This window comes from Gopherus evgoodei, chromosome 2 (assembly GCF_007399415.2).
Source record: "Gopherus evgoodei ecotype Sinaloan lineage chromosome 2, rGopEvg1_v1.p, whole genome shotgun sequence".
Classification (NCBI taxonomy): domain Eukaryota; kingdom Metazoa; phylum Chordata; order Testudines; family Testudinidae; genus Gopherus; species Gopherus evgoodei.
In genome coordinates, this window is record NC_044323.1 from 205174302 (window position 1) to 205194654 (window position 20353).

General features: G+C 42.0%; 1 protein-coding gene across 1 annotated transcript in view; it reads left to right on the forward strand.

The window, feature by feature from the left end:
* The window catches only part of PIEZO2 (piezo type mechanosensitive ion channel component 2), a 496400-nt gene that overhangs the window by 454266 nt on the left and 21781 nt on the right, over positions 1-20353 (forward strand). The window contains exons 40-46 of the mRNA XM_030549442.1: positions 6996-7248; positions 8325-8457; positions 8935-9082; positions 9185-9399; positions 11519-11677; positions 13524-13671; positions 19190-19378. Of these exons, the coding sequence (XP_030405302.1) occupies positions 6996-7248; positions 8325-8457; positions 8935-9082; positions 9185-9399; positions 11519-11677; positions 13524-13671; positions 19190-19378 (1245 nt within the window). The remainder of the gene's footprint in view (positions 1-6995; positions 7249-8324; positions 8458-8934; positions 9083-9184; positions 9400-11518; positions 11678-13523; positions 13672-19189; positions 19379-20353) is intronic.

Below are 20353 nucleotides of genomic sequence, written 5' to 3' on the forward strand. Positions count from 1 at the left end.
TAGTATCATACAAGATGGCTGTGGCAGAACAAGGAATAGAGTGGAAAGCTTCTGGTCCCACTCTGCAGGGCCATTCTCCCTCTCTGTCCCTTGTTAATCAACATTTTTTGCAGGTTTACTTACAGGTGTTGAGTTAATATTGCTTTAACTCCTTTGGTTAAGTTACTTTATTTAAAAATGTATTTGCCATTTAAATTGTGAAGACTCTATTTTCTAAGGAAATGTTTGGCCTAAAGACATCTCAACAAAAAAATACCAATCTCGTTGCTGACTTTGCAGATAGTATGTCCCCAAAGGTAGGCAAAGTGGCCATTTCTTATATTTGTTGTGTCCATAGCAATGAGTGAAACATTTATTTGTCCTTTAGAATCTTTTGATTTATTAATACAGTCAAATCTTAATTGTCCAACACCAAGCAACTAAAACTTTTATATGTGAACAATAGCTATGACACCTGGGATTTGACTTCAGCAGGCGTCTTTTTGGGCTGCTCAGGCGATATTGTTTTCTTTCATACTGAAATAATTTAGTGACATTTGTATGGATGGACAATTGTTTTTTTTTTTCTGGAAATGGCATGAAAACGGAGGAGATAATTGAGGTGTATGGTTTAAGTGAACCAAGGAAAATATCATCGAAGGGGTATATTTTGATGAAATCCCTGATTTTATGGCTGTGGCTCGTTCATAATTTTTTCCCAAAGGACTGCCCTACACATAATAACATTGCAGAATTTAAAACTAGTACCTACTACAACACAAATATAATAATATCTCTAACTAAATTTTTTTCTAAAATGGACATTAAGTAAGAGCTTCTTTTGCCTCGTTAGTGTCCCAGAAAACATACTGATATTTATTATGTCCCTTTAGTTAAACAAACTTTGATGACTTCTGTCATGGTACAGTTCCCCACTCTGAACCTTAGCGTCCAAAAGTTGCGGTACCAGCATGAATTCCTCTAAGCTCAATTACCAGCTTAGTACCCGTAGCGCTGCCACCAACCAGGAATTCCAGTGCCTGGTACACTCTGGTCCACCCAAAACCTTGCCCGGGGACCCCCAAGACCCAGTCCCTCTGGATCTTAACACAAGGAAAGTAAACCCTTTCCTTCACCGTTGCCTCTCCCAGCCTTCCCCTTCCTGGGTTACCCTGGAAGATCACTGTGATTCAAACTCCTTGAATCCTGAAACAAAGAGGAAAATGCACCTTCTCCCCCTCTTTCTCTCCTCCCCTCCCAGATTCTTCCTCAGAGAAAGTAATCTTGTCATAGAGAGAAATCAGCCTCTCTCTCCCTCTTCCCTCCTTTCTCCCCACCAATTCCCTGGTGAATCCAGACCCAGTCCCCTGGGGTCTCACCAGAATAAAAAAACAATTAGGTTCTTAAACAAGAAAAGCTTTTAATTAAAGAAAGAAAAAACAGTAAAAATTATCTTTGTAAATTTTAAAAAAATGGAATAGGTACAGGGTCTTTCAGCTATAGACACTGGGAATGCCCTCCCAGCCTAAGTATACAAGTACAAATTAAAATCTTTTCAGCAAAATACCAATTTGAACTCCTCCCAGCCAAATACACGTTTGAACTCCTTTCAGCCAAATACACATTTGCAAATAAAGAAAACACATATAAGCCTAACTCGCTTTATCTATCTAGTACTCACTATTCTGAATCTATAAGAGCCTGTATCAGAGAGATTGGAGAGAAACCTGGTTGCACGTCTGGTCCCTCTGAGCCCCCAGAGTGAACAACCACCAAAAAACTAACAGCACACACAAAACTTCCCTCCCTCAAGATTTGAAAGTATCCTGTCTCCTGATTGGTCCTCTGATCAGGTGACAGCCAGGCTTACTGAACTTGTTAACCCTTTATAGTCAAAGAGATATAAAGTACTTCTGTGCTATTAACTTTTCTTATCTGTTTATGACACGCCCCCCAAATCGCTGACAATGTGGAAGTACACTGGCAGTGATTTCTCCCTAGAACTTTAAAATAAACAGATCAATAAACACATGCATCCTTACATATGCCACTAATTATATAAAACTACGAGGTTCTTCACATTGCAAGAACAATTTTTAACCAGTTGATGTTAGGGAACTTTCACGGGAGAGTGCATCAACTTCTTGATCTGTTGCCGCTGCAGACGTTTCCGGGTTGTGGAGAGGGTTACCTCTCCCATGCCACCGTTACTTTTCCCTTTGTCGTAGACACTGTCAGGCCACTCAGCATCATTTCCTCCCTGGGCTGTGAACTGACAAACCTGTAAGTCTCTGTAATAAAAGGGCTTGAGAGAATTAACGTGGTACACTCGGGGCTTTAGGGCGGAATTGGGAAATGCTATGAGGTAGTTAACAGCTCCCAGGCGCTCTTGGACCGTGAATGACCCTTCCCATGATGCTTCCATTTTATGGGCCTGTTGCACCTTTAAGACCATAACCTGGTCTCCTACCTTGAAGGAATGCTCTCTGGTATGTTTGTCATACCAGGCCTTTTGCTCCTTTTGAGCATCCTTTAGGTTTTCTTTAGCAAGGGCTAAAGAGTGTCGGAGGGTGCTTTGTAGGTTGCTTACAAAGTCCAGAATATTAGTCTCTGGAGAAGGCGTAAACCCCTCCCATTGCTGCTTCACTAACTGTAATGGCCCCTTAACCTCATGGCCATGCACAAGCTCAAACGGTGAGAACCCTAAACTGGGATGTGATACAGCCCTGTAGGCAAAAAGCAACTGCTGCAACACTAGGTCCCAGTCATTGGAGCGTTCTTTCACGAATTTACGGATCATGGCCCCCAAAGTTCCATTAAACCTTTCGACCAGGCCATTGGTTTGATGGTGGTACGGAGTGGCAACCAAGTGATTCACCCCATGAGTTTCCCACAGTTCTTTCATGGTCTCTGCCAGGAAATTTGTCCCTGAATCCGTAAGGATATCGGAGGGCCAACCTACTCTGGCAAAAATGTCTATTAGAGCCTGGCACACAGTTTTAGCCCTAATGTTGCCTAGAGCTACTGCTTCCGGCCATCTGGTAGCAAAGTCCATGAAAGTTAATATGTACTGCTTTCCTCTGGGGGTCTTTTTTGAGAAAGGACCCAGAATATCCACAGCTACTTGCTGAAATGGGACCTCAATTATGGGGAGTGGCTGGAGAGGGGCCTTGACCTGGTCTTGGGGCTTTCCCACTCTTTGGCATACCTCACAAGACCGGACATACTTGGCAACATCCTTGCCCATCCCCTCCCAGTGGAAGGACTTCCCCAACCGGTCCTTGGTTCTGTTCACCCCAGCATGGCCACTGGGATGATCATGGGCTAAGCTTAAGAGCTTCCTCCAGTACTTAGTTGGAACCACCAACTGTTTTTGTGGATGCCAGTCTTCCCGGTGTCCACCAGAAAGAGTCTCTCTATATAAAAGTCCTTGTTCTATAAAAAACCGAGATCTATTAGAAGAACTGAAAGGCGGTAAGGTGCTCCGTGCCACCGCCCAAGCTTTCTGAAGGCTGTCATCTGCTTCCTGCTCAGTCTGGAACTGTTTCTTGGAGGTTGGAGACACCAGTTCCTCCTCAGACTGTTGACTTCGGCTTGGTCCTTTGGGAAGCGATGTAGGTGATGGGGTTGTTTTCGTGGCTGGTGAACTGCTCTTCGCTGGCGCACCAGGTGGTATTTCAGGCTCTGGCTGAGCCTCTTGGGTCTGGTTGTTTGCTGCTTCTGCCAGTTCAGGCTTGCTGGCGCCCTCTGGTGTTGGGGTTGAAGATGTGTTTGAAAGCACTGGCGTCAGTGCTGGCAATAGTTCTGGTGCTGATTGCGTTTCCAGGTCCAGCCCTGAGACTGGAGGTACTGTGCTGTTGCAGTCGTTGGCAGGGGTCCGGGTCCACTACCTCTGTCTGGGCCTCTGCTAACACAGACGGGGCCCCTGTGGACAGCTCAGGAACAGGGATGGGTCTGGAAGCTTGCCTGCCTTGGCTGCGTGTAACCATTCCCACCCTCTTGGCCCACTTTACCTGGTTGGCCAAGTCTTCCCCCAGTAGCATGGGGATGTGATAATTGTCGTAGACTGCGAATGTCCACATTCCTGACCAGCCTTTGTACTGGACAGGCAGTTTAGCTGTAGGCAAGTTTACTGCTTGTGATATGAAAGGGAAAATTGTCACTTGAGCCTTTGGGTTGATGAATTTGGGGTCCACCAAGGATTGGTGGATAGCTGACACTTGTGCCCCCGTGTCTCTCCATGCGATAACCTTCTTTCTGCCCACTCTCAAAATTTCCCTTCGCTCCGAGGGTATTTGAGAGGCATCTGGGCATGGGGATCTTTGGAGTGATGGAGATATAATGAACTGCACTCGGTTGGGGTTCTTGGGGCAGTTGGCCTTTATATGTCCCAGTTCACTACACCTGAAGCATCGCCCAGCTGACTGGTCACTGGGTTGAGGTGGGTTACTGAAGATTTGTGAGGTGAGAGAATAGGGAGTCGGCAGCTTTCCTTGGGTTGTAGGTGGGGTCTTGGGTTGCCCCGGATATAGGGTTTATTGTCAGTGTGACCCCTGTGATATTCGCTCCCCTTGACAGTAGCTCTTTTCTTTTCTGCCACTTCCACCCCTCTGGCTCCAATCTCCCCCGCCTCAGTTACAGTTTTGGGCGTCCCATCTAGGATGTACCTTTCGATTTCCTCCGGAACACCCTCTAAGAACTGCTCCAATTGTATTAGGAGGTGCATGTCGTCTAGAGATTTAACATTGGCTCCTGATATCCAGGCTTCATAATTCTTTGCAATGTGGTAAGCGTGTCAGGGAAATGACACATCTGGTTTCCATTTTAGGGCTCTGAACCGCCGACGGGCCTGTTCAGGTGTTATCTGCATTCTGTATCTGGCCTTGGTTTGAAAAAGTTTATAGTCGTTCATGTTCTCTTTAGGCATTTCAGCCGCCACCTCTGCTAAGGGTTCACTGAGCTGTGGCCTCAGTTCTATCATGTACTGGTCTTCAGGGATGTTGTACCCAAGGCAGGCTCTTTCAAAATTCTTTAAGAAGGCTTCAGTGTCATCACCTGCCTTGTAGGTGGGAAACCTCTTGGGATGTGGAACAATAACTGGTGAAGGGTTGTTAGGGCTGGCTGGAGCATGCTGCCTAGCCTGCGCTAATTCCAGGGCCTGCCAGTGGGCCTCCCTCTGGATTTCCAACTCTTTCTCTTTTATCTCTAGCTCTCTCCTGTGGGCGGCCTCTCTTTCTCTTTCTCTTTCAGCTCCATCTCTTGTAGTTTTTTTTCCATGTCTTGCCTGTGGTCTGCATCTTTGATTTGTTCCTCTGCCTCCAGTCTCGCTCGTTCCTGTTTCAGGGCATCCTTGGTAGTCATGGTTTCTGTTTTCTTGTATTGGGGCTCCCTCTGCTGTTTACTGCCTGAAATGCTGCTTCTCTATTGCCTCCTTAGGGTTGCTTAGCAACAGAGTCTTTTTTAAACTCCTTCTACCTAGCTATTCCCGACAGAATTAGAAAGAAAAAAAAACATTCATTTCCAAATGTGTTTTGCTGGTATATGGTGACTCACAACTGGAGTCCCTTTGTTTAACAAAGATCCTTGTTAAACCCTAGTGCCTCTGCCTTCAGAGTACTCAGAAGGGAGAGAGCAAAAAACCTGCAGACCTTTGCTTTTAACACAATCTCCTCTAGCCTGCTTTACACACAGCTAGCAGGGGAAGAGAAAAAAAATCCTACCGACTTTTGCTTTTAAACCCAAACCTCTCAGTCTGCCTGCAGATAGCTAGCAGGGAGAGAAATAAAAACTTCACTGGCTTTTGGATTCTGTCTTATCCCATATGCTGCCTACCATGTCATGGTACAATTCCCCACTCTGAACCTTAGCGTCCAAAAGATGGGGTACCAGCATGAATTCCTCTAAGCTCAATTACCAGCTTAGTACCCGTAGCGCTGCCACCAACCAGGAATTCCAGTGCCTGGTACACTCTGGTCCCCCCAAAACCTTGCCTGGGGACCCCCAAGACCCAATCCCTCTGGATCTTAACACAAGGAAAGTAAACCCTTTCCTTCACCATTGCCTCTCCCAGCCTTCCCCTCCCTGGGTTACCCTGGAAGATCACTGTGATTCAAACTCCTTGAATCCTGAAACAGAGAGGAAAATGCACCTTCCCCCCATCCTTCTCTCTTCCCCTCCAAGATTCTTCCTGAGAGAAAGTAATCCTGGCATAGAGAGAAATCAGCCTCTCTCTCCCTCTTCCCTCCTTTCTCCCCACCAATTCCCTGGTGAATCCAGACCCAGTCCCCTGGGGTCTCACCAGAATAAAAAAACAATTAGGTTCTTAAACAAGAAAAGCTTTTAATTAAAGAAAGAAAAAACAGTAAAAATTATCTTTGTAAATTTTAAAAAAATGGAATAGGTACAGGGTCTTTCAGCTATAGACACTGGGAATGCCCTCCCAGCCTAAGTATACAAGTACAAATTAAAATCTTTTCAGCAAAATACCAATTTGAACTCCTCCCAGCCAAATACACATTTGAACTCCTTTCAGCCAAATACACATTTGCAAATAAAGAAAACAAATATAAGCCTAACTCGCTTTATCTATCTAGTACTCACTATTCTGAATCTATAAGAGCCTGTATCAGAGAGATTGGAGAGAAACCTGGTTGCACGTCTGGTCCCTCTGAGCCCCCAGAGTGAACAACCACCAAAAAACTAACAGCACACACAAAACTTCTCTCCCTCAAGATTTGAAAGTATCCTGTCTCCTGATTGGTCCTCTGGTCAGGTGACAGCCAGGCTTACTGAACTTGTTAACCCTTTATAGTCAAAGAGATATGAAGTACTTCCGTGCTATTAACTTTTCTTATCTGTTTATGACAACTTCAAATAAAAAAGGGGATCTGAGCCTTATAAATATCAGAATAGAAAGATAGGAAATGCTCGTAATTATATAGTCTGTCTTGCAGCACAATAAATATCATCCTAACTGAAATACAAGAGTGACATGCTTTTCTTCTTTTCTCTGCTAGTGCCATGGGTTATGGGATGAAGATGATGAAGGTGAAAGTTGCAGTAGTAAAGAGGAATATGGCGATGAACTCTCACTGGCAGCAGACAGGAGAGATTCTGCTGACTCTTTAAAGTCAGTGAACCTTGCGGCTTCTGTGGAGTCCATACATGTCCATTTCCCAGAACAACAGACTGCCATCAGGAGAAAAAGTTCCAGCAGTGGGTCACAACTTTCACACAGATCCAGTTTCTCCTCACAGAGGTCAAAGAGAGGTATGTGTCACAGCACTACCGGGCCTCGAAAACAAGTAGCTCAGTTCTGATTAAATGATTCTGTTGAGACCTTTGATGTATTTCTGTGGAGAGCTCAGAAAATATTTAACACAGCGGCTGCTTTGTGAGAATAGAAAATATGTGAATCAAAATACCAGATACTTATAGTGATGGGCCCAACTCAACACCCAGGGGTGAACACCCTCAACTTTGCTGAAGTTCAGATCCAGATCCAAGCACTACAACCAGCACTTTCCCTATAATTTGCTGGAACTGAACATTCCAAATCTTTGGGAAGGTCCAGATTCAAACTTCATGGCTCAGCACCATCTCTCGTTAGCAGAAATTCATAGTGAACGTCTTATTTTTGTTAACATTTGAGTTCATACGGTACCTGAAATGTGAGAAGTATTGATTTGTGATATTGTGACAGACGACCTTACCTATCTCCTGCAGAGGAAGACTTTACTATAATTTGGAGTTATATAGATATATAGATATATAGATATCTCCAAATCAATATCACAAAATCACAAATCTATCTATCTATATCTGTGTGTGTATATATGTATATACACACTGATATAGATAGATAGATTTGTGATTTTGATTTGGAGATATTGATATTTGTGATATTGATTTGGATATATAGATATAGATATAGATATATAGAGATATATCTATCTCCAAATTATAGTAAAGTCTTCCTCTGCAGGAGATAGGAAAGGTCGTCTGTCACAATACACACATATATACACACACACACACACACACTCCATCCTGGCAACTGAAGCAGGCCAGGTCACATCTCAGTTTTGGTACCTACTCTTTTTTATAGTCATATTAAGTCAAGTTTTGATTCAGCCAGTTTTCAAGTCTGTGTCAAACAGTCAAGACTTTACTATATATGTGTATATTAAAAAAAGGTGTAGGGCTTAATTTAAAAACCTCTTAAATGTGCAACTTATTTACACAGGTTATACTCTGTGATTTTAGTCCTTCTGTATTTTTATCTAAACTTTGATTTTAATTGGATGCTTACTTTCTTGTTTTCTTCCTCCCATCCTCATTTCCAGGGAGTACCAGTACACGAAACAGCAGTCAGAGAGGAAGCAGTGTGTTAAGCATTAAGCAAAAATCTAGAAAAGAGCTTCTTATGGAAAAGTTTCGAGAGCAAATGGTCAAAGCAAAGGCATTTACAATTAAAAAGTGAGCAAATTTTCTCTAGGGGATGGGGGGCGTGGATAGGGGAAACATAAAATAGAAAGTGAAATAGCTTTTTAAATAACTAAAAATATGCTATTCTTAGTAAAAATAAGTTATAAAGGTATAAATGTATCAGCCGACTGGATGATTCAGTAGATTGGTGATAGGATATAGATCCTTTCACGCTAGGTCACCAATTCACATCTAATCAAAACAACAGTGGCTTCAAAGTCCATTTAAAGGCTAATTGTTGTCCTGTGTGAATGAGTAAGTGAGTTTCCTAGTGGTCAAGTGTTTGCAGAACATTACAAAAATGGCCAACACAACAGGTAATAATTGGTTTCTGTAAAGCACTGTGGACCCCAAAAGGGAAATTTTTAATTAAGCAAATTAATAATATCAACCCCTTCCTTTTTGAAGTTTAGGAACTTGAGTTCAAGGTACTTGTCTTAAATCAGATTGTGGTGTATGTTGTTTCAGGACTCTTCAAATATATGTGCCCATCAGACAGTTTTTCTACAATCTCATTCACCCGGAATACAGTGCTGTGACTGATGTTTATGTGCTGATGTTCCTCGCAGATACTGTGGACTTCATCATCATTGTGTTTGGCTTTTGGGCTTTTGGGGTATGCTTGTTTTGAAAATCCTTTTTCAGAATCTTGGCCACAATTGTGAAATACCATGTAGAATTTGTTATCCCGAAATTATTATAATGTTTTCTTTCCCAGAAACATTCTGCTGCAGCAGATATCACCTCTTCATTATCAGAAGACCAGGTACCAGAGGCATTCCTGGTGATGGTGCTCATTCAGTTTGGGACCATGGTGGTAGACCGAGCACTGTACCTCAGAAAGACTGTCATGGGAAAAGTCATCTTCCAGGTCATTCTTGTTTTTGGGATACACTTTTGGATGTTCTTTATCTTGCCTGGAGTAACTGAAAGGTAAACCCATTAAAAATAAAGCATAAGAGTTGAATAACATCATTTTCAAGTTTATTTCTAATTTAATTTGAGTGAATTAAAGCTAAAGACTGAATCACAAACAGTTTTTTTCTTGATGTCATTACTAAATGGATTGTTTAAGTACCTTTTCAGAATAATTAGTGCTGCAGATATGGAACTGCTTAAATGGGGAAAGACTCAACTATATAAAACAATACTGAATTAGAACTGCCTTTAGGGCAATAGTTTTGTAGTTAATGTATCATGAAGATTTGGACACAGAGAACTAAACTCAATTTTGAGTTTAAGGAGTCAGAGCTGATATAATGCAAACTCTTGGGCCATCCCTGCTTTAAGAAACGCTTCCTAACAACCTTCTGTTTCCTGTAATAGCTCTATTTTCTACCCCACTAGGGTGACCAGACAGCAAGTATGAAAAATCAGGATGGGGGTGGGGGGTAATAGGAGCCTATATAAGAAAAAGATCCCAAAATCGGGACTTTCCCTATAAAATCAGGACATCTGGTCACCCTACACCCCACCCCCACCCACAACATTAAATACACAGCCTTATTAAAGCTATCAGACAGCTGTCGATTATTAGGTCATAATTTGTCCTGGCAACTAATGAAAAAGTGCAAACTTAAAATTCCAAGAGAGTTGTACCTTGCAAATAGTGATATAATAGTTTACTGAGGGGAAAAAATGGTTCATTACATGTGAAGAATACAAATGAATTAGAAAAGACAAAAAAACCTCCTTTGCACTTAAAAATTGTCCTTGAATATATTTACTATTGCGTTCAGAAAAATATAATAATTACAGCCATGCTTGAATAAAACTGCTATTCTCCCAGTGACCTCCTACCTCAAAAGTTACTGAGTACTGAAAAGGGAGAGAAAAACCAAGTTTGGGACGGTCTGTTTACTTTGTTTAAAAGAAAAGGCAACAAAATCCCTCTTGATCTTTACCCTGCCTTCAAGAAATATGTATCTCATAATCTTGATCTTGAATTTGCATTTGAAACCTGTCCAGGTCAATTTAAATCAAACTGATCTCTATGAACCCATGAAAGTTCCTTATCTACAATAGTTTTCCAAAGCAACTCAATGAAAACATTGGGTCATATCTTGTTCCCCAAACACTGTGCTTGGTGAGGCGTTCACAGCATTGTGCTGAGCTGTAATCATGCTTAAGCACATTCCAAAAGGGACCGCTCCACTTCTGAGATGCCCACATCAACAGATCCGTCCCAGTTGACTGAACAGTTTACGTGGTCTAAATCAGCATCCCTGGTAATTGAGAAACTGAAGTGGATCCCTTCAGTGTCTCTCACACACATTCCAGGGACGCTGATCCCTGTCTTTGACCCTTATCATCACTAGAAGTACAGTAATACTTGCAGGCTCTACTGGGAGAGAGGCAAGACCAGAAATCCACAGTGTTGCTTGTAGAAAGGTGAATAACTCTTTTGCATGTGTACCCCATCCATGCTGCTGCAGCTTCACATCAAGCTGCTCAAGGAATGGATATGGGTCTTCTCCATGAGCACACTGGATCAGCCACTGGGAGCTTCAGTGCAATGAACAGCAGTTGAAACAGCTGTACTGTGCTACCGTGTTGCTTACAGCCCTGCAAACACAAGTCAGGATTTAGCCCAATTATATGGATTTTTGTTATTAAATATCTACACTTTCAGGTGTAGTTTTTCTCTAGAGCTGGGTGACAGCCCCAGGAGGACTTAAATCAGGGATTGATTGCAGGTTTTCATAAATGAGGAGCTGAGACAGGGGTCCCCAACGTGTTGCCCACGGGCGCCATGCGCCAGTGTCCTGGCCGACGGTCGAGCCCGCCGAAATGCCACCAAAATTTGGCTGCGACACCTCTCAATGACGCCACTTGCCACCGACAAGCGACATCATCGAGCGGTGTTGCCACCAAAATTCGGCAGCATTTCAGCGGATGCTCGACCACCACCATAGTCCTTCGTCTGGCGCCCACCAGATGAAAAGGTTGGGGACCACTGAGCTGAGAAATGTGCAGAGCATTTTGGATCAATTTTGTAGAACATAGATAGATATAAAACTCATGAATTTTTTATCTCACTTTTTCATTGCAGGAAATTTAGCCAAAACACAGTTGCCCAGCTCTGGTATTTTGTGAAATGTGTTTATTTTGGGTTATCGGCATATCAGATTCGTTGTGGTTACCCAACCCGTGTTCTTGGCAACTTCCTCACCAAAAGTTACAACTATGTAAACCTCTTCTTATTTCAAGGGTAAGTGTATTCCCGCTCACTCTTAGCCACCCTTGTACATATGTAATATGAAGGTTTAGTTGTCACTCAGAAGGCCTCATTATTCATGACTTAGTTCTGCAGGTCATTGCAAATGAGTGCTAATAAAACCTTTATTGCATATCATATCATCATACTACCACAACTATTTTAGAAATGTTATCTGCTGTTTAAATCTATGAACCTTCCTTGTAATGAGCCCAACTATACAGACTTCTAAGGGAGAGAAAAAAATGTAATGAATCCATTTTTAGAATTCTAACAATTACCTTACAGAGCTTATGTAAAAATCACTGTAGTGTCCTATGTCCCTGGACCTTCCAGGTCCAGAAACAAGTACTGTGTGTTCTATTGGAAAGTTTGGACTCTCCACTTTTCCAAAAGTTTAAAATACTCTTTCTAACCCCACAAAGTAGTAAGATATCAAACCTTAAACATGTCACTGGACTCGCACCTCACATCAAGAGTCTTGAGTGGGAAATAACACATGGGAGTGTTAAGGAAATATTTGTTGTAGTAGAAAGGATCTTAAAAAAAAATTACTGTGTTTCAAGCTGCTCAGAGATATGGAATATTAGTAGTTTCCTTGGAGAGATGGATCAGTGGGCATAATGCAGGTGAGAAAATAAAAGTACACGATACTCTGAATGCAGTGCATAAATGTTGCCATTACGTATATACTGTGAAATAGCTATAACATGAGCCGCACATGATTTCCACGTAAAACTCGTGAAAATGTTTTTAAATGTCAAAAGTGTGGTGAGATGAATCATAACATTTTAAGACTTACATACAGGCTCTTCAGCCCATTAAAGAGGGACTTTCATGTTGGAGAAATTCAAATTTAAACTTGCCTAAATCATTCATATTTTAGTTGTCTCTCATATTTTGTTTACCATTAGTGTTAATTATTACTGACTGTGAGTCTGAAAAGTCTTGGGGTTCTGTGCTTGCCAGCTAAACAGTTCATACCAAAATCAAATTTATCACAATCCCTTTGTTCTAATAATCCAGGCTTTATTCCAAGATTTTTAGTATGTACTGGTTACTGTCCAGCTAGAAAAATCACTGAAATAGCTTTCCTCACACTATAACAGTGTTTCTGGTTTAACTGGGACTAGGAAGAAGAAAGTGGAAATGTGGGTAAATATTAAATAAATCAGTTTTAATTAAAATATTTTTAAAAGGTAACCAAACAATTTCTGAACCTAAGGAATTATTCAAGTTGCGCAAAAGGTACTTTGCGTACTCACAGCCCAGCTTCTCCTGTTGATCCTACAGTAAAATCATAAGGCCAGGTTCTCTGCACAGTTACACCCCCTGCACCAGTCTGTGCAAAAGTACCATAAAGCAAATGGCCAGCAGAGAATTCCCTTCCAAGTGAACTGCAATCTTGTTTTATATCCGTCTCTGCCTTCCCCACCCAGTTTAGGAGATATGGCAGAAGGGAAGAGGGGGGGGCTTTGGCCCAGGAGAGAATCTATCCCATAAAGTTGCATCTGTGATGCTGCCATCACACCCATGATTATTGATTACAAGTGACATAAGTGTATGTTTGACTTCACTACAGGATTATTAAAATATGATGCACATCAGTAAAACACAAGCAATCCCAGAAAATGACTAAGTGCAACTGTTTTCACATTTGTGTTTTCTGTTTTCAAGTCTGAACCCCTCCATTAAGCTTTTTGATATTTAACATTTGTGTAATTTCCCCACACATGGTGTAATTATAAGACTTACTAAAAATGACCCGTGTTCCTTAATTAGATGCAATGCTATACCTCACTGTAAGATAGTTCATCTACTACACTGTCTCTCCTTTTAGATTCCGTCTGGTTCCATTTTTGACTGAGTTGAGAGCAGTAATGGACTGGGTTTGGACTGATACCACTCTGAGCCTTTCCAGCTGGATCTGTGTTGAGGATATTTATGCTCATATATTTATCTTGAAATGTTGGCGAGAGTCTGAAAAGGTAAGAAAGCTAAGCAAGTGACTTAAGCCTTTTTTACACCCATAGTTAATTGTGGCAATAATGAAGGAAAGCTGCCAGTTTGAGTTCCTGAATAAAGAAAAATATATCAGAAGGCCAGATTTCTATCAGTGAGGCCTAAGGTTCATGTGCAAAAATGTTCATCCAATTGTGTGCCTGTGTCTGTGTGCAATTACCTCAGATGAAAATTTGAATGGCTTTCTGGCATCTAACTTCTCGTTTGTGCCTAACTAATTTTCCTTTCATTCATATGAGTTCTAGGTAAAATCATGGTAATTTGTGTCTGCAAACATAGATACTGAATTGTAGACCTAGATTTCAGGGGTGGATTTAAGAATAAGACAAGATAAGCAAATGAACTCAGGTTGTCTAGAGTTGGTGGAGGAATAGCCAAACAAGTGGGGCCCTGTCTACACTACAAATTATGTTAAAATACAGCCACCGCAGTTAGTGTATCAGTTCATGCACATGCATACTTGGCTGCTTTCATTAGTGCGGTGCATACTCAGCGAGGGTGTTTGTGTCAGTTCAAACAGCGGTGCACCACAGGTAAGTATCTCAGCATGTTCCATGTGCCACTATCTGGTGCAATGCCTTCTGGGAAGTTTTCACAGTATATTGTGACATAGAAATAATTTGCCTAGGGATCTCTGGGAGCTAGGGATCAAGTTCCCAGCATGCAACTTTCTCGGTCCCATAGTGCCATTTATATCCCATAATTTTTGCTCCCTCTTTTAAAATCCTACAAACCTGCATGGCACTATTTGGTGTCTGCCATCTCTGACAGAAGCATGGAGCCCACATAGCTCTGTACTAGTCTCATTAATGTTGCAAATGCAGAATATCTGATTGTCAATTATTATCAGAGCCACAGGAAGGACTTCAACAGTGGGGGACATAAATATTTTTTGAGGACAGTTTGCTAAGGGACATAGCAAAAAAAAAAAAATTCAAGGTTGCTGGTGATATTCATGCAGTTGAAGATGGTGGAGCGCTGCTTCTGAGCTCGAGAAACAAGCATTGACTTATAGGATGGCATCGTCATGCAGGTTTGGGATGACAATCTGTGACTGCAGAACTTTTGGATATTAAAGGCCACATTCCTGAGTTTGTGTGCTGAGCTCATACTGGCTCTCCAACTCAGAGACACCAGAATAAGAGCTGCAGTGACAGTTGATGAGCAAGTGGCAATCACACTCTGGAAGCTTGCAACATGGGATTGGTATGGGTCAGTGGGAAATCCACAGTGGAGGCTTTTGTCGTGCAAGTGTGTGCAGCCATTAGTCATCTCCCCCACGCAGGAGTGTAACTCTTGGCAATGTGCAGGACATAGTGGATGGATCTGCAGAAATGAGGTTCCCAAACTGCAACTGGGTAATAGACATCACACACATCCCTGGTTTTGCACCAGCCCAGGTTGCCGCACAGTACATCAACAGAAAGGGCTACTTTTCCGTGGTTATGCAAGCATTGGTGGATCAGCAGGGATGCTTCGCTAGTATCAAAATGGGCTGGTCAAGGAAGGTGCATGATGCTCACATCTTTAAGAACACAGGGCTGTTCAGAAAGCTGCAAGCAGGGACATTCTTTCCTGATCGTCAGAGTACCCTGGGTGATATTGAAATGCCAATTGTGATGCTGGGGGATCCAGTCTATGCCTTGCTGTCCTGGCTCATGAAGATGTACACCAGCCAGCCTGACAGCACCAAAGAAAGATTCAACTCCCAGCTCAGCAGGTCTCCACCAAGTACAGCATGCAGCTTGGTAGAAAAGCAGCAGATCTGCGGCTCAGTACCAGATCAATTGTCAGCCTCTGCTACACCAGCTTCAGTTCCTTTGCTTCCGTGCAGCACAGAGGCTGATTCTGTCATACTCCTTTGTCTGCATCCCCTGTGCAGTTGGTTCATGGTGGTGCCAACACAGCCACATCTCTTCACAGGCCCAGAAGACCTAATATCTCTTCTCTGCTCTAGGCAGGAGCACGTCGAGTGTGTGGAGCTGGCATGGTCAGTTGCATACCTCAAGGGAGAGATGCCGTGTGTGCACGCCAAGCTGGGCAATCAGGGACAGACGTTTGAAAAATACACAAGGTGTTTTAAAGGGGTTCTGGTCTCTGACCCGAGTAGTGGAATTCACAATTGTGACCAGAGGCACTGTCAGTCATTTTGGCACAGCTGCTGGAGGACTGCTAGGGTAGACACAGGTCACACAGTGACTACGTTTCCACTGTGTTGACCTCTGTAGGTCAACCCTGGCTCAATGCCATTTGACCAGGTGGTTTTATTGTGTCACCTTAACAGCATGCTTACATGGATGGGAGACAAATTTGAGTACAGTCAAGTGCACACATACATCCATGCAAGGTGCATTATGTTGACCTAACTTTCTAGTGTAGACAAGGCCTAGCTGAGTAGCCAGGAGTAGAACAGTCTTGGCAGCTTGCAACAGCGATCAATGCAGATGAGAATACAGAACCCTCACCTCCACCTAGACCACTTGAGGTCCAAAGAATTCCTCTCCCCCTTCTTTCACATCCCTAGTTTGTCCTTCATTCTCCTTTCTGCACTATTACTCTATTTTTACTCCTTTTATTTGTTTCCACCTCTAATGTAGCCTTTCTTTCCCCACTGCCCCCATCCATGTCACACTTCCCCACTAATACACCCATGCGTTCATTCACCTATCACAGTCCCCTTTTGACTGTCCCACTCCACGCTCATACCCGCCACACCCACATCCATACATCCACTATCTTATTCTGCCACACCATCCACCGTACGCTCACTGCACCTCTCTCTCTCACACACACACAAAACCCTAAAACACAGAACCATGCACCCACTCCCTATTTCACATACACCTCTACCCAGATATAACGCGACCCAATATAACACAAATTCGGATATAATGCAGTAAAGCAGTGCTCTGGGGGCGGGGGGGCTGCACACTCCGGTGGATCAAAGCAAGTTCGATATAACGCGGTTTCACCTATAACATGGTAAGATTTTTTGGCTCCTGAGAGCAGCGTTATATCGGGGTAGAGATGTACTCAAAGACCCATTTATCCACCATTTACTAGGCACTCCTCTTCTGGATCTCACAGCGAACACTTATCCATTCTAAGGTTCTCAGAACTGCCCTGTGCCCTCCTATGCTTCCATGATTTTGTAGCTGTTATTTCTTTAAAATTGGACTCGGCTGGTTTAAATGAGTTAAGGTTCAGATCAACTAAAAATTGGGGATCCTGGATTCTGTGTTACCTTTGTAAAAACTGCATCCAGATGCTTGGTTGTTTTGCCAATTTTAAAAAAAAATTAAGTGTTATTTTAGGAATAGGAAATAACCCAACCATTCAGAAAATAATAAAATGACCATATATTTGAGTGTTTACTGACGTATTTCTAGTTTTATTATAATCCTACCTTTGAACTGTACTTGATTTCAAGGTGCGTCACCTAGTTACAAGTAAATTAACAGGATGTCCACAAAAACCTGGCATTTAGTTGTTTATTCTAGTTACATTCCTGCCATGAATTGAATTGCATCTCATCACACGTTTCAGAAATTAATTGAGAAAGATACAGGAAGTAAACCAGTTCCAATTTTGCTCTCTGTGCTGTTTTTTCTATAGTAGGAACATTCTATACTGTGCTATGGAATGATTCTAGAATATACAAGTTTCCAAGTCTAAGTCGCGATGCGTGTGCCAATGACACACATTGCTACACTTGCTGATGGATTTTGCATATCTCAAAAATCTGTATGTTAAGAACAAAATAACTAATGATAACTGAGGGTAGTTCAAGGTACCTCTCTCACTCTCTTGAGTGGTATTCCTGAGTAATTTGGCTATTACTAACTCTCTGAGCTGCTCTGTAATAGTATTAAAAGTGCCTGAAATAACCGTCTACAGATAAATGATACGTCCCTTGTGAGCTCAATATGATATTAATGAAAACAGTGTCCTGTAGTGTGAGACAAATGGTTTGACATAAACTTTTAAAAGGTCACTGTTTTTTTTTTAAATATAGAGTTGTATTACAAATGTAGTATTCTCTTAGGGCTTTATAGATTCATGTTGTAAAGCAAGAACAATTTCCTGAAAGCCAGATTTCTGGCAAGTGTATGTGTGCAATGCAACTTTATTTTGTATATGCCATCTTTCATATGCATTTTATTTCAAAATGCTGCACAGAGTTAATGTTTGCACTGTTGTTGTAGCTGTGTTGGTCCCAGGACAATCTGTAATCCATTAGCCCCTCTTTTTTGTTGTGTGACTGCAGAGGTGTTAACTGGCAACTTCACCTTGAATGGCTAGACTATATGTTAACTAATTATGCTAAACAATCTGTTCCGCCTTCTATTTAGCTGAGACACTCTGCCTTTCCCAGATCTGAAGAAGAGCTCTGTGTAAGCTTGAAAGCTTGCCCCGCTTACAAACAGAAGTTGGTCCAATAAAAACTATTACTTCACCCACCATGTCTCTGTACAGAGTTAAATCCTATAAGAGAGCAGGCAGAATAAATCATAGTGATGCAAAGACATTGTACAGGCTGGTGAATCCATTAAAGCATTCGGTCATGAGGTCAGTAACAGATGGGGAGAGGAATCATAGCAGGAGGGGAGGGAGAGGGAAGATGTGTTTTCTGATGTGATGGGAAAAGAGAAAGAGAGATGCAAGAAGATTGTTCTAGATTCCAGGAGCTGCAGAAGAGAAGGCTTTCACTCCAATAGTGGGCATATTGTGGAAAGGGAAAGCAAAGATTCTAGTGCTAGGGAAGATTAAGGAGTGGAATTGGGGATCAGAGACAAGGGACATGGGCTGAGAAGCACTCTGGGACAAGCTCACGGAGTGCTTAAGAACAAGGAGGACAGTTTTGAATGTATCCGAAGTGTATGCGGAGTTAGTCCGGTGTAAGACAGTCTTGTGACACTGTATATGTCTATTGCTGAAAAATAAATACAACCTTCTCTGCAATAAAAATTACAATGTTTTCAGGATCTAAAAGGTGCAATTCTGTCTAAAAGGGATCTGAGATAAAACAAGTTTCAGAGTGGTAGCTGTGTGTTTGAAGCACAGCTTGGTGAAAGTTGATGGCTTCATTTGGCAAGGAACTGAGCAAACCTTTAGGTTTTTTTAGTTTGGGTTCATATGGTTTCATGCCTTCTGTTTGAGAAGAAAGTTCAAATGAACCTGCCCGATGTTGCCTCATTTGGGATTGGGAACATGCCAAACCCCACAGAGTTTTGCAAGGTTTTCACCCCAAGCCCTAAAATGACCCAGGTTCACTTGAAACTTACCTGCATGTTTGCCTGAAACTCAACCCAGTTCCAATCAAATCCCAGCCCAATTTTGACTAAAAATGTTCATGAAACTTGTGCTGAATTAGGGTTTGTCATGAAAGAGTTCATTATTTATTCAAACATGGGTTCATATTAAAACTGATGAACAATGATGAACACACAGTATGTTTTACCATGTGACTGTTCTTTATTGCAGAGATACCCCCAGCCAAGAGGCCAGAAGAAAAAGAAAGTTGTGAAGTATGGAATGGGTGGCATGATTGTTGTCTTGCTGATTTGTATTGTCTGGTTTCCTCTACTCTTCATGTCTTTAGTCAAATCTGTTGCAGGCGTCACCAACAGGCCTCTTGATGTATCAATCACAATAACCCTCGGAGGTTATCAGGTAAATGACAAAAAGAAAAGTCAATTATTGCCCTATATTTCTTTGTGCTATATTATTCTTTACATGGGGCTTACTGGAGTTACTGGATGAAACTCTGTCGAGTAAGTGATGCAGGAGGTCAGACTAGGTGAGCTCTCCCACTGACATACAGTGGCTACACAAGCCATCTGTAAGATGGTCAGTGTAGACGTGGTCTAACATTTATTCTCTGTCAAGTGCTGATGCAATCTGGAAAGTGAAAAGAATGTAAACAACCTGAGTCAGATATTTGGATGATCATTCCATATTTATCTTATCTCTTTCACTGGAGCCTACTTTTGTGCTAGCTGGCCAATTTCAGGGTCAAATTAGATTTTGAAAGAGCCCAGCTAGCAATGTAGATTGTAGGCACACCTTCATTTATCTCACTGAAAGTTGCTGGGACTTAGAAACCTGAGTGCCTTGGTCACTTTTGAAAATGAGATTTGGAGACAGATTTTTAAAGGAATTAAGGCACCTAATTCCTATTGAAATTAGCGGAAGTTAGGTGTCTAAATACTTTTACATACCTGCCCCCCCCCCAGGCTCCTAAATCAGTGAGGTATTGTAGTGCTAAGCAAATCAATGCCTAAATACCTTTAAAAATCTGGGCCTAAATCACCTTTGAAAATGGGACATAGACTCCTAAGTACCTTAAGCACTAAAATTTTACCCTACATTTCCCAGGAAAGGGGTTACAGGTGAGATGAATGATCAGAGAGGCCATTTTGGCTTTGGCTTTCTTAGGAATGAGTCTCGTGGCCATTTGTGAAGCTTTACAAAATGTTGTTTCCAGATTAAAATATGCTGTGAGGCACTTGTAGCATTTACAAAAGATTACCAAAGTGAATGTTAACTTGGAACATTCACAAACAGTCACAGGAATTCACTTCTCTGAGGGAGTAAATCTAAAATGACAGCTGTCAGAAGTGTGACAGCGCATACAGAATAGCCTCA